This window comes from Simochromis diagramma, unplaced genomic scaffold (assembly GCF_900408965.1).
Source record: "Simochromis diagramma unplaced genomic scaffold, fSimDia1.1 OVJJ01000802.1, whole genome shotgun sequence".
Lineage (NCBI taxonomy): Eukaryota > Metazoa > Chordata > Actinopteri > Cichliformes > Cichlidae > Simochromis > Simochromis diagramma.
Genome location: NW_024387492.1, coordinates 5,230,193 through 5,245,418, shown reverse-complemented (window position 1 = coordinate 5,245,418; position 15,226 = coordinate 5,230,193). Strand labels below are relative to the sequence as shown.

At 38.9% G+C, this 15,226-nt stretch overlaps 1 protein-coding gene across 3 annotated transcripts in view; it reads right to left on the bottom strand.

Annotated features, from left to right (window-relative positions):
- The window catches only part of ppp2r5cb (protein phosphatase 2, regulatory subunit B', gamma b), a 29,583-nt gene extending 15,168 nt beyond the window's left edge, over window positions 1-14,415 (bottom strand). Inside the window, exons 1-3 of one of the 3 annotated variants that reach the window (XM_040017443.1) lie at window positions 14,289-14,415; window positions 13,715-13,774; window positions 9,719-9,881 (exon numbers count right to left, since the gene is read on the bottom strand). In XM_040017443.1, coding sequence (XP_039873377.1) covers window positions 9,719-9,881; window positions 13,715-13,774; window positions 14,289-14,315 — 250 coding nt within the window. In that variant the 5' untranslated portion in view covers window positions 14,316-14,415. Of the gene's footprint in view, window positions 1-1,959; window positions 2,536-9,718; window positions 9,885-13,714; window positions 13,775-14,288 lie in introns of those variants that run through there. The other 2 variants (XM_040017442.1, XM_040017444.1) reach the window with 2 other exon arrangements.
- Between the last annotated feature and the right edge of the window lie 811 nt (window positions 14,416-15,226).

Sequence of the window (15,226 nt, the reverse complement as noted above, 5' to 3'; positions counted from 1 at the left end):
GGTGAAGCTTCCTTACTTTACTGTTGCTTCCTTTCTTATCTAATAGCTCTTTGTTGGCTCTTGTTTTACGTTTGTCTGTTTTTATACAAATAGTTATACATGCCATAAGATATTTTGAAAAAACTGGAAGATTTTTGAATTTATATTTAGAAGACTAACTGCCATATTCAAACTACTATCCGCAAACAGGATCCAATTGAGCACAGTAAAAGGTCAAACATCAGCCAAGCTCTTGAGCTTTTGCCACAACATCCGTGAAGAACGCTAAAGGTGATCCATTTTGTATTTCTGGAGCAAGTTTACATAAGAGTGTCTTCCTTTCCAGTGAGGTGCACTAACTGTGAAAGTAAGACTCACGACCACTTTTTGTGTTCATGACTAATATTCAGCTTGCTTCTGCTTAAGTGCGTACAGTGTGTTTAAAAATATATATGTATATTAAGCCTTGTTTGGACAGTGAGCACAAATACTTGTCAAAATGATGAACAATCCCCTCTAAATGCATGCAAGTTAATAAAAATATTTATAAGTGTTAAGTTAATATAGTAGCATCTGTTTTACTAGGAAGTCTCAAAACTTTTACCCTTAACTCTTTAACGCTTGAAATCCTACAAGGAGTAACCCTTTAAGGTCTTTTCTGAATTGAGCTGCTTATAGAACAAAATGACTGGGTGTGCAGATTCGTGAGGGTGGTCTCTGCTTATTCAGCTACCCTTTGAAAAACCCAGAAACTATCATAATGGTCATCAAACAACATCTTTACTGATAAACACCGAGGTGTCAAAACTTGTCATTAAGGGTAGAGGGGAGGTGGTCAAATGTGGTGTTTATAGCGAAAAGAGTAAGATGAATACAGAAAAACGGTTGCTGAGTTATTTGAGGCCTAGTACACCTGCATCAAGTTTTGTTCCTATTACTGTTACAGGCCAACTCATGAGCACCTCGACTCATCAGCCTCTGAGTGCTGAGAGGTCTACCAGCTCCTGTTACACAACAGCACTAGGGTTTCTGAACAGACCTAAAATATTAAGAGACCTGCTGTGCAACTGCAGACTTCACACACGAGCGTCTCTGCATGGATCAGTGAATAACCTTTACTCATCTAAAAGCTCCAGCATGCATACAGGAAACCAGCCACGAACACAAATTGCTTCTAAGCACAACTCTTGACTCAGACATTTTGTACTACAGCAATATGAAAATAACTGATTAATAAAGTGTCCCTAATGGCAAATGTGGTGCGCTTACCATCTGTCCCTTCAGACACAGGATATCCGAAGGAGGGACCGGTGGCTTTCTGCCATAACTTGCTGTAATTATCACTATGCATATAAATGTCACGAGACCATGTTAACAGCCACATAAGCAACACCATGATACTGACATCACTGTGACAGCAGCAAGCATATGAAATAATTGGCTGCATGTTAAACACACACTGCCACTTCATCTAGAGACAGCTTCCAGCTTCCTTAAGTTTGTCTGAATCCACGTCAACTCAAAAAGAACACTGGAGCTACAACAACATCAAACAACCTTTCCACTTATGTTAGTCACATTGCAACAATACAATACAGACATATACAAACTAACAACAAGCTTTGACCTCACTTCCTATGACATCAATAGTGTTGATGGGGGAGGGGAGACTCAAAACTACCAATCTTACACCCCCCCACCCCCTCTCTAAACTAAAGCTAAGCTTTGCAATGTCTTGGCAGAACCCTTCCTTGCTGACATACAAACACAATCACCTCCTTTCTCTTTCAAAAACCCTCGTGCAAACAACACTAAAAAAAACTCTTAAACTCGCCTCCACAAAAGTAATGATGCATATAATATCAAGTTTTTTTTTCTTTTTTTTTTTTTTTTTTAAATCACCAGCTGTGGCTGCTTAACACTCAAGCCCACCTCCTCTTTAAACAGACCAGTACACAGCAGCAGATTTCCTATTCTCACCTCTAAAATGCATGAGGGCCACAGGCTGGAAAGGCCCATTGGCGCTCGGTCCATCCAGAACCATCCCGCCGGCAGCTCTAGTACATGCCAACATCAGTGAGCTGAGGCAGGAAACAGGAGAGAAGAGGGTAGCCCAGGCTAAGGCGAGGAGCCAGCCTCCATTTTAGCACGAACACTGAGCAGAAAATGAAGCTCCCCTGCTGCTGGAGGGAACCAGCTAGTTAGTGATGTCATCCCACACAGAAGCAACCTGGTTGGTTAGCTGCAATCACATGGGCGGGCTGTCAGAATAAATAAACATGAGGAAAGAGACTGGCTGCTGGAGTGGGGAGAAAAGGGGTGGGCCAGTTACTGTGATTGGGCCAAAAGAACCTACATCTGTCAAGGAGTTTTTAAAGCACAAACAACTCGCCTGAATTCCATTTAACCGGTTCTGAAATAACCACAAATGGAATAATAATACCATGGAATACAAATAACTGTACAACATGTAGGTTGCTTGTAAGAAGCAGAGGACAAAGGAAACAATTTATTTCTCTTTTAGTCTTTAACTCCCAACAACACCCACACGGAAAAGAAATAAGAAAAACTTATAAAAGACTTGCATCAGCTTTAGCTTGCTTCATATAGTGAATCATATAACGCTTATATGATATACTGATGAAAGTGACCACTTTCTCATTACTTTCATATATTGTTTTAGGAAGTATCCAAAACATGCAAGTTTCATTTATATAATTTTTCAAGGGATCTTATATCCGTTTTCACTCTTATATGCTTTTCATACAAGTTTCACACAAGACAGATACAAACTTTAGAAGATTTATATATATCTTTTCCATATTGGCAAACCTAAATAAAACAAAATACAACAAGGTGTTCAATGCTTAATGTCACCTTACACTGGTCATCAACTAGTGGACCTTTTTTTAATGTCTGCTGCCATTTCCAGCATGCGTGCCAACTTTGTGCGTGTGTGTCTGTGTTTGCATGACAGATGGCTCTTCGGCAGCACAGCCTGAGCCCAGGTGTATGTGACAAGAGAAACAGGAAGGCAGGAAGTCTCAATGTGAGCAACACAGGATGTGCATATGCAGAAAGCCACATTTTGAATCAGCAGCACTGGGGAACAAAAGCCTGCACTGTAAACCTTTGCGGGCACATTGGTGACACAGACAATTAAAAGCAACAAATCCATACTCCCAGTCACTGGCGTAGCACTCCCAAATATAGTAACCACTGCACCCTTAGAATACAATAGGGCTCTGTAAAACTCTGCACACAGACAAACACAATCTGAACATACACCGACATATTTTTTTTTTGTGCATGCCGTATGTGTCATCATACTGAAAGTACAGTAAGCACCTACAGACAAGGTGTCGAAACAGTGATTCAGCTAAAGTCATAAGCATTCCTATGCACGAAGAATAACCACGCAAATACAGTGCAGATGGGTGTGAATTAAACAGATTTGGACTACAGTGACATATAATCTAATAATTTTTGCTGCATAAGAAAGCCACCGAGGAGAAAAGACTGTACAAAAAGACTTTGCTTACCCCATTAGAATGAACATTTCATAACCGTAGCTGTGTGACAACCCACAAACATTTCTATTAAAATGTGTGTATGGCATACTAGCCTTCGCAATCACTTCTCTTCTGTGAAGGACAAAAAACGACATCATTTTTTGCACTATGATTGCTGTCATTTCAGTGATTGGCAGCGTTAGCTAAGATTACATAGCAACTTACCGAGCAACTACATCAAGGCAACAGGGTTGTTTTTTCTATGCAGTTTCTGCATAATATGCAAAGAAGGAAGACATTGATATACTCTTGACTGCTTAAAAGTAATTAGGGGAATCATTATTTGTGGATAATATTGTCCAGCAGATGTAACTCTATACAGAGGTTTGGTTAAGCTCGGGGCGATCGTGGCTCAAGAGTTGGGAGTTCGCCTTGTAATCGGAAGGTTGGACAGTCTTGGTCGTTGTGTCCTTGGGCGAGACACTTCACCCGTTGCCTACTGGTGGTGGTCAGAGGGCCCGGTGGTGCCAGTGTCGGGAGCCTCGCCTCTGTCAGTGCGCCCCAGGGTGGCTGTGGCTACATGTAGCTTGCCATCACCAGTGTGTGAATGTGTGTGTGAATGGGTGGATGACTGGATATGTAAAGCGCTTTGGGGTCCTTAGGGACTAGTAAAGCGCTATACAAATAGAGGCCATTTACCATTTAAGCTCAAAAAAGAAAAATAGAATACGCAAAACTGTTTTGGAAGTTTCACACTTTCAAAAAAAAACAAAAAACAAACACTGTTTTAGGCTAATGTAATGTTTGTGCAAAATGCATTTTGTGTGGTATTTCATAAAGCACATAATGGTGTCACGGTTCCTCCCTGTGGGTTTGCACTTCTCCGCTGGAGGTGCAGGAGGTGTGGTGTGGTTCGAGTCCGGCTGCTGTTTGTTCTTGCACGCTTCTTGTATTGCCACTGTTGCTCCTGCTACACAACCTTGAGCTTGTATACGTGTTTGTCTGCAGGTTAGAGGATGTAAAAAGTCTTACACTAAAGTCAACTGTACAAAATGGGAACAACTACACCCCTAATGGATGTAATACTTAACATCTAGTTTAGTTGGTCCTAATATATACGATAATGGAGCACTTCATCAGCAGGAACTAATCTGGGCATATAAAGGGCTCTTTCTTGCCATTTTGTACCTTAGGCATAGTGCATCCATGACCATGAGAAGAAAATACTGGATTACTCATTACAAATGCTACTTTGGCACGTGCATTCACCAAACTCGAGCTTTCTGCTGTGTCTGTGCTATTTTTTAAATGCGAAGAAACTTGTGAGATTGCTATAACACAAGCATGGTTTCAGAGCTTTTTCTAAACGTATCATTGATATCAGGAGCACTGCCTAAAATACACAACGAAGTGGTTCATTCACAGGTCTGCTGATCTTCAATGTCATGGTCCTCTGTAAACGCTTAAGGCTCAGATCTATTTGGAGAAACAGACTGATCGACGCAGCTGAGGACACAGGCTCTTTCAACAGCGGCTGAACTTAGGCAGCTTCCAATGATAGAGACATCTTTATCAAGATCCAACCTATTTTTTCTTCTTCTCGTAACGCAAAGATGAATCACAAAGCGATGATACATGCTGATCTGTATTAGTCACATTAGAAGCAGATATATTAAGAAACAAAGCCCAGATTTGTTCATTGTGCCACTAAAAATGTTGCACAAGTGGAAAACACCTGTGGCTGATGACTGCAAGATAAACACGCTTGGAGATCGCATTTAATGTTGCAGCTTAAACCTGGTAACTTGAGGAATGTGTTATTATAATATGTACAACAGTTTAAAAGCTTAAAACGTTTTTCAAAGTTCAAAAACAAGTTTTAGACCTGCAGATATAGTAAACATGTGTGTGAATTAATCAAATACCATTTTCAATATTTACTATTCTTCCAAACAAAAGACCACCAATTCAGATACAGTGTCATGTTTTTTAGTAGGATCCTGTCTTTTCTGAATGTTGCTGATGCATAAATGAAATATTCACTGCTTAAATACAGCAATGTGTCTGATTCTCTGACATCTACAAAACCCTTCTAGAAGCAATGCTGAAAAGTCCAATCATGCAAAACCAGTTGCACAGCTTGAGCAGTTTTAACACCATGATCACTGCCAGTGACGTTTTTTTGTATTTTTATTCATATGAAATGTCTGACCCGGGAAGTTTCTGTCATGAGGTGTAGGAGCCTTTTTCTGCTTCCACAATTATTCAAAGTTAAAGACGTTTCTCTGACATGACGTGACAAGTAGTGATTTAACGTTAAGATTACTTCCTGGAAGCTTTAGAATGTAATTAAAAGACAACCACAGTAAAAGCAACATTTCGATTCATAAAAATGACTGACGTACACTTTAGTAGTTTGACTTAGACCTGTGTTTTCTGCTAACAGTCAGTGACACCTACTAAACAACTAGAATAGAATAGAATAGAATAGAATTCAACTTTATTGTCATTGCACATGCACAGGTACAGGGCAATGAAATGCAGTTTGCATCCATCCAGAAGTGCTTTAGTGATATAGATATATTACAATATATATTAGCAATAATATAGATATGTTAGTATATTACAGAAATGGGTCTATTATGGTATGTTATAATGTACACGGTATGAAGTATGTTGTGAATATTCTATAACTATAAGTATGTACAGGCTGTAGTGAGTACAAGCTATGTACAGGCTATGAACAGGATATAAATATGAAAAACTATACAGAATATGAAATAAATAACTTTACAGAATCTGAGATATACAGCTATACTGTATTACAGGTAGCAATAGCAGAACTAAACACACAACTTATTTAGTTTTAACATCTTCACGTTTGCTGTCATTATCCTGTCTCCCTAGTGCTAGGCTGAAAAAAATGCCTAACAAAAAAAAAAAAAAAAAAAAAAAAAACGTAACTGCTGACCATATAACTTCTGTCATCTTTACTGTTTATCCCTCAAAATGAAGATGACTGTACACTGAAGAAGTCAAACATAACTAGCTGTTGGCACACAGTGTGACACCAAAAAAAAAAAAAAATAGGCTCCAACCCTCTGAAGCATGAACCTCTGAAAGTCCCCTGTGATATGTCGCACCAACATGTCAGCAGCAGATTTCTTATATTCTGTGAACTGTCAGAAGCACTGCAGCTTATTAGACTTGGGACAGCCCACTGTCTCCAGCTGTCCCTGCTCCGTGCTTCGTCATTTGCGTCCATTGTGTCTTTGACTAGTGCTGAAGCCCGTGTACCATTCTCACCGATAAGATTCATTTCAGACAATTAATAATTTACAATGAACTACGCTCATTCAACAGGAGAAACACAACAACGGGAGAAACATATAACAATTTGTGAAGCATAAACTAAATCCAAACTACTTTGAATACTAGTAGCTACATGTTTATAAAAGAGCAGAAATGTCCCAACTTAACCTGTGACAATAAAAATAATATTTTATATCCTGTACCACCAGAATCTGCCGTGACATAGGCATTTAGCCTCGTCACTATCTGTAACATTTTACTCTACACAATTTCTCTCTCATCCAACTGTTTACTCAGTAAAACATCTCAGAGTTAGCACGAACTACTGTTCACAGACTAATAAACATTCTCGGTCATTATGATTTCATTATGTTGTTTTTGTAAGGCTTTTCCTGGTGTCCTTCTGTTGAAGTGTTTTATTTTCCTTATGTTTTCTTTTTTACATTGTGTACAATGTTTGCATATCTGCGGTCTGCCGACTGTTAGTTATATCCATTAAAGTGCCCCTTAAAACAGTTTCACATTATAAAGGAACATGGGAAAGTTTTGCATTGCCATTAAGCATAGTCTCATTAAAAAGGTAAGGACTGTAAATTTCATACACTATGTTAACTGTACCCTCAATTTAAAAAAAAAAAAAAAAAAATCAGATTAAAAAGTATTATCTGTTTTTAAACTTTGGTTACAAGTAGATATACTTATGTCCTTCAACATCGCCTCTCATATTTGACACTCTAGCCACAAGGTGGCACCAAACCCTGTGAGACCAAGGCTCCATGAAGGAGAGCTCCTGCTTTAAAAGAGAACCCATACAGAGGGAGCAACTGTTGTTGTTCTGTGCTTTTTGGCACATGTATATAACACTTGCAATGAGACAAAGAAAGAGGAATTAATCTCCTGTTTACTTGCCTCAGTCAGACAGATCTCCAGCTAAACATAATGCCAAACACAAAAAAACAAGTTTGGATTTGTGTATTTTGTCTTATAAAATCTACACACACAAAAAAACGGCAGCTCACCACATCGGGTTTCAACAGAAACCAAACTATCGTCCAAACAAATGCAAAAATTTGAACCATACAGTCAAAGAAAGCACACACGAATCTGGAAGTTCATGGGAAAGGCCTGCTTCTGGTCAGGGTTTTTAAGTCTCGCCTCAACTTTGCAGCTCTGCGGGACAGGCTCACGGACATGTGTTTCCATCAGGAGGTGGTGAACATGCCTGGAATGAAAACAGGCCAAGCGAGGAGCCTGTTTGGACAGGACTAAGTGATAACATCTACTTGGCCACTGTGGGATAATGTTTTGCAGAATGTTATCAAAGCTCTCATTGGGGTGTGGGAAGTGAGCAGGCTGTATCAGAAATGAAGTTAAGCCTATTGGTTTCCTCACACGTTACAAAGGTAACAGCTAGCTAAGATAAAGACACAATCATTTTTTTTATGGCAGAGCATAAAGACACAATGAACAATAAATGGCCTGTTATCATGTTGCCACCTTAGGAAATCCAACTTTGCTCTACATGCCAAGGTTTCCATAGACAGAAATAACATTCGTAAATTCTCCCTGAAGAACGCTGCCTTTGCTCTACTGTGAGCTTACAAGCCTCCCACCGATGACGAAAAACAAAAACAAAAGCGCTCTTTTCTGCACACACGGCATCAGTGCCAGAACGTCCACAACATTGAGTGTTCAATGTTTGCTAGACAGACACGGCACAGAAAAATATCTTTCACTAAATACAGAAACTTTTGAGCAAGTAACCCAACGAGACTGCATTCACCACCATTCGGGGTTACATCAGTTCCATAAACTTTACACTGCTGTTGCATCAACTGTAAATAATCTAACAATCCAGGAAATATCTGTCCTTGAAAGGAGATGGATAATTCTCCCTACCCACTCTGAAAGTGTCGGGCACATTTCCAATGTCCCAACTTTGTTTCACTTACTAAACAGAATAGTCATCTGGGGACCACTAAAATACACTTTTCCTACGAGATTCTTATTTTTCCTGAGTCTGAACATTTAGAAAGAAACAGAAACAGTATAACCAATTCCTGTTGTGCCATTGCCACTATCAGTTATAAAATTGTTTTTGAAGTTTAATTACATGATTATTTAACAGCCAACAATGTCAATATAACTGTCTGTAAAGCATACCACTATGTTAGGTAACTATAATTAAAGTACTGAGAAATTATGCGTGCAGTCATCCATGTATACACAGGACAATGCTGACAATATGCATTTATTGTGTCGCAGCAGTGTTTGCTCATTGCTCTTGGATCTGGCACTGAACTTGGACACTAAATATCCATATACATCTGTAAAGTTCACGAGGAAAGACAGGAGGAGGAATAGTAGTAGCTGGCAGACATGTCTTATCTGCTCACTGGCAACATTCGGAAACACAAGGGCCGTGGAATTAAAGCTTTATCTCTGGATTATCACTAAATATAGATGCTTGGGTTAAATCCAGAGCAAAATCCATGCCATGCATGTCCTCTGTTTGTTTCCACATATTGCATAATGTCATGTTCAGCCTGGTATTAAAATGGGGGTGATGCAGCAAGGGATGCTCATGGGAACTTCTGTGGGGAAGGAGTGACTAAATAATTGAGTACGTGCTTGTTAGTACATATTTCTGTGAGGTGTGCACTTATCTAGATCTGCATTTGAGACATTTCTTACATATTAAACATACACAGGCAGACCAGGTGGTTTTCTCCACCTGCCAAATTTGGTTGATTTGATTTTTGAATTCTGTGCAAAACCCTGAAGCGTGAAAACATTACCTCAACTCCGTTCTCTATGAATATATAACAAATGCAAATTCTCACAAATCGAGCGCACTCTGTAGTTCATTATGTGATTACATAAAATGGATTTCAGACTGTCGCACAGGTGAATACCTTTAAAAGCAGGAAGTTTCTGCAGTTCCCTGTTGTTGCTCAAGCTGAAGCGAGAGGAGCTCTGCCTCTTGTCCTTTTTGACAGGTGTCTGGGAACCTGGCTGCTTCCCCTTTAGTAGCTGAGTTGTTGGAGGAACACTATTGCTAGCCTTCCTGTTAGAGCTCTGCTGAAACAAGAGAAAACACACATTAGTTACATGGACATAAGAGCAAAGACACACTAAAAAAAAAAAAAGATGCAGGTATAAAATATGGGCGAATGAACCTCTGTAGAAATCTAATAAAAATGTGTGCATGCAGCCACCAGCCAAGGAGCACAACTGGTACTTTTAATTATATACACTGAGTTGCCATCCACTTGACAAAATGCTCATTAAAAAAACAAAACCGTTTACCAAATGTACAATTACACTTACTCTAATGTACAATTACTCTTTACAATAGTGCATCATCCTGATGTGGGATCACCTGAAAGCAGCAAGTTCAACTGATCCAGCCTTCCTACTAGGATCCATTTATCAGTGTGGACCTGATGACACTGAGCTTAATTCACCTGATGCAGCTGTGGAGTCTGAGTCACAAGAGATTTATCAAATTCGCTTAAGACCCAGACAAAGTTGGCCACAGTCTGAGCCACACTACAAGACAGACAATCAGTCTGTGCCACTAGAAAGCTGTTGTGTGAAGTGGAAAATGCCACTGTGCTGACCTCTGCTATGAACTCGATTACATATTAATGTACTGGAAAGATCTGAATTAACTCATGTAAGTATATTAGGCCAAAGTAGAAACATCTGTCATCTATGGTTCTTCTCATTTAATGCTTCAAATTTTCATTTGTCAGTTATGGTTGCTGACAACAAGCCAAATGAAAGCTACATATATATTACATAACAGCCTTTACAGTTATGCATTTCTGGTTGACAGAGCATATGGGAAAAAAGGAAGGGTGGGGGCGGTGACAACAGCTTGCAGCCCAGCGATTTTAATTTGACACAGGTTGGTGCACTAGCTGATCTAATACATGGCTGCTGACACACAAGTCTAATGCTGGCAGAGCCTGAAACTCTCAGCTTGGAAAAAAAAAAAAAAAAATTTTATATATATATATAAAAAAAAAAAATTTCGGTAGGTCTGCAAGGATGACTAATATATTTAATTGTTAGCCAGCTGTTATTAAAGGACAGGTTTTAAAATAGAACAGATAAGGCCTTTATTGTAATTGTAAATGTACAACGCAAATGTGGAAAATAATAGGGACTATATTAAACTGGTAACTACATAAAGCTCTGAAATAGATATAAAGCTTAATGAAATTATCTGCTAACTGACAAGTGTGGATTTTATAACTCAATAAACTGGACTGTGTATATAACACAAGGCAATAAAATAATGTGTTTCCCACAGATTTAGCTCGTACAGTCATGGCCTAAAGTTTTCATTTCATGTTTTTATAATATGGTAAAAACATAATCATAGGCATTTGATAAGCTTCAAAACCTTTTGTTGTCAGTGTGACATGCTGGATGGGGCCAAGTCCAGGAGCTCATAAAAATGAATCTGATCTCTTGGCACAATAACTCTGAACCAGTGTGAATGACTACTGTAAAAACTCAAGTTGCATATTGTATACAATACAAAATTTGTGTAACTGACCATGACCATAATCTGTGTGTATGTGTGCCTTTGTGGTTTATATGCAAATCAGACAGGGGGGGGGGGGGGGGGGGGGTCTCTTGAAAGGATGAAAAGAAAAATATGTAAATGTTAAAATGAGTCAAGTGTACTTGGGCAGACTTCAAAAGACCTTGCCACCTAAGCTCAGTCCATCTGTGGTGACACCGGAATACAGCCTGGTTGAGAACATTGTAATCTGTGCAAGAGCAGGACTACCTTTTGCTTTCTAGGCAGCACAAACAGCTGCCAGCTCTCATTCCACACGCGACATAACTGCATTCAAATGCTTGCCTTCCTTTAAAAAAATTTTAAAAGCCTCTAGTTGTTTGAGGAATGAAGGAAGTCAGATCTTCCTTATCTTCCTTTTCTCTGCTCAGTGTGGGTAGCTCCTCCCCACAAACACACAATAAAACAGCAGAAAAGAAAATGTAGTCAGATCATAAATGACAACTGAACAAAGTAATGACTCTCACACTGAGCTTGAAGTGAACTTTTGCACATATAGGGAAACATTAAACATTGTTTAAACTATACTATCTTCCTGGTGCCACAGAATTTCCTCATATTTTATTTTATTTTTTACAAGCAGCGTATGACTGTGCAGCACAACAAAGCAATGATTCACATGAGATGCCAGTAATGCAGATGGACAAACTCAATGTTGAACAATTTTGTTATGAGAGCCAAAGATAAATTTTCTCAGATGCGTCCTAATCCAGATGTAAGCAAAAAGGTTTTATAGCAAGTCACAACACATCACTCCTCAAAGGAATTTTATTACTGAACATCATAGATCAATGCATTAGCAGCAAGTGGTTTATGAATAGCAATAGCTATCCTACTTAAGAACAATCACGAGGCAGCAGTTTCATGAATGTTGAATAAAATTTGTGTTTTGAAGTAAAGCTCTCTGCTTAAAGCCGCTGTATGACAGGTCAACCATGTAATTATGGGTGAAATATTGATGAACTCAGACATGCCCTAAACTGGTGTTAACGACACATTTAGCAACAGGGTATCAACATCAAAAAGAGAGCAGCTTGAGTCACATGAAGTCACTCACCGGTCCACTAAAGATCCAAGGCTATGCGGCTATGAGATTATGATTTTAAAGTTCAGTCATTATCATCTTCCCATTTTACTAGTTTTATTAGTACAGGGAGGTCAAATGTAAGGCCCAGGGACCAGAATGAGCACGGCAAAGACTCCAATCCTGCACGCCAGACAGCTTTAGAAAATATGAAGGAGTTCATAGATTCCTATTGATTAATCACTCCCTACTCCCATTCATACTCCTACAAAGCCATTAAGTAAGAGATAAACAATTAAATGACAGAAAGTTCATGTTTTTCCAATATTACAGTAAGTCCACAGTTGTGATGGACTGAGATTTTCAAATTGAGATGGCCAACACAAGTAGTCCATACTCCCATATTTCACTATGGTGTTCATGTGACTCACATCCATCATTAGTTAGCTCGCTACAGCAAATTTGGTCACAAAGAAGAATTTTCCCCTGATGAGTTCAAAGAATCATGAGACCTAAAACAGAATAAGCTTTTCTTGTTCCACTCCACAGGAGGCTTCCTGTCCTTTTGCATGAGTACTTGCTGTCAAGTGAAAAATATACAATTTCTGCACAAGTACATAACATAGGCATCATGGTTTGTGGAGGCCTTTGTGATACATTTAAGTATTCTGAATCGGCACTTCAGGAGCAAAATTATAAATTGTAATCTGCAAAACACTGAATTGATAACAAGACAATAAACTAGATATACACAATAAAACTTGAGCTTTATCGTGTCCCTCTTCATTTTTTTTTAAATTGAAAAAATAAGTTCAGCATGTACGTTCATTTGTATTGCAACCACAATCACTAATACTGGAGACAACTAATCATGCAGTAATAATCCAATTATAATGTAATACTCCTCTTGCAAAGCTGGCGTCACTAAATTCCATTTAATTTTAAATGACTTGGAGGTAATTACATCAAGTTGAAAAGGTTATCCCAACCCTTGCGGTCTCTGTTTGATCTGTGATGAGTCTAGGGTGTGTTGGTTTTTTTAACTGCTTGTTTATCTTTTAATATATCATTTACAAGTTTCTATTTCCTCTATCTAATCTAATGTTATATATCGCTCTGTGTTTAGGGTCTTTGGTAATGTATATGCTCATTCTATTTGAGTTGTTCTCTTGGGCAGGGGACTATCACAAACGAGATCTGACATCTCAAAAGTCCCAATTTGAGGGTTAAATACATTTTAAATAAAAATAAAGTTATGTGTTCTTAGAGTGGTTTTCCTTGTTAGAATACCTCATGTTCTGAATTCTCCTGTCCTCCACTCTTCCCCACTTTGCCAGACTTGGGAGACTCCTGCAAAAACATTTTCAATCAAAAGATTAAAAACTTGATTTAATTAAATGAAGTTTATATTGGTTGACAACATCAGGTGAATGCAATTGGTGAATGCCGCCTTGCACAAATCCAAGCTAAATATAGCACGCCTGCCCACCCAGTCTCGCACTCCTGTTTAACCACACTGTAAAGTCTGCTGTTAGCTAGCTCACGTTACACGACCCGAGGTTTCAGCTTCTAAAAGTCCTTAAATTTACACCAAAATAACACACACGTGCAATGTAAGTATCACTTTAAGATAAGGGTGCTCTATTTACATAACACTGCACAACGTGCCAAGTGCTAACATGACGGCAGGATAGGGTTAGCAGGTAATGATTTCAGGCTGGCTAACGTTTGTGTGATGGGACACTGCGCTGGTAGCGAAATGTCGTATTATACACCCGGCACATTATCAATAAATTCAATGAAATGTAACTCGTGCAAAGTTTGTTCACTATGGACACGGCCTGCTAGCTTTTGTCTAACTCACCTTATCTTTTTTCGTTTTATTCGGCATTGTACAAGCGTAACCGCCCTTGCTCCCCTCACGGATACTCCACAACCAAAACCTTGACAACTCTCAGGACAGCACACTGCAAGGCGGTTCAGTCTGCCCTTACGCTGTGATTGGCTGTTTTCAGTCAGCTGACTCTGGCGCGTCACGCTAACGATGGCCAGTGTAAAGGCACCGAGAGCGCACCCTGTCGGTGACAGGACAGCAACACATGGGATTACAGGCTCCCGATACTTTGGATTACAGCCATCGACAGCATACTTCCTATGGTCATTCCATGGAAAATCAATCAGTGCCTCCCACATGACCCCCTCATAATGAGTTGGCAGTGTATATATATTTTTTTCATTACAGATACATGTTCAGGTACAGTTTTTATTTTACTTATTCCTTTTCATTCAATTTTTCGTCTAAAATCTTTGAGCATCCCAATCCTGGCACATACCATAGTTTCAGGAGCGAATCTGCTAAAAACTCGTCTCCATAGTTGTGTTTCCTTAATGTTTCTCCCAGTGTTTTTGGCTCTTGTTCTTCTAATGTGTTTGAATATGTAGAATTATCTTTAATAAGTGATTTTATCCAAACTGTGAAGCAATTTGTTACTAGGTTTAAAAAATCCTATATAAATAAAGTTGTTGTTATTATTATAGTAGTAGTAGCAGTAGAAGTAGTAGTATTATATACTGCAGAATTTTGGGTAGACTCGGATGGTGAAAACAAATTATAACATTTTATACCAGGCTGAACCATCTTCGTTATGTGTCAAAATAATTTTCCTTTATAGTTATATTTTTGGCTAAATATATTCACGCACCTGTAAAACTAGTGGTAAATGGCCTGTATTTGTATAGCGCTTTACTTAGTCCCTACGGACCTCAAAGCGCTTTACACTACATTCAGTTGTTCATACACTG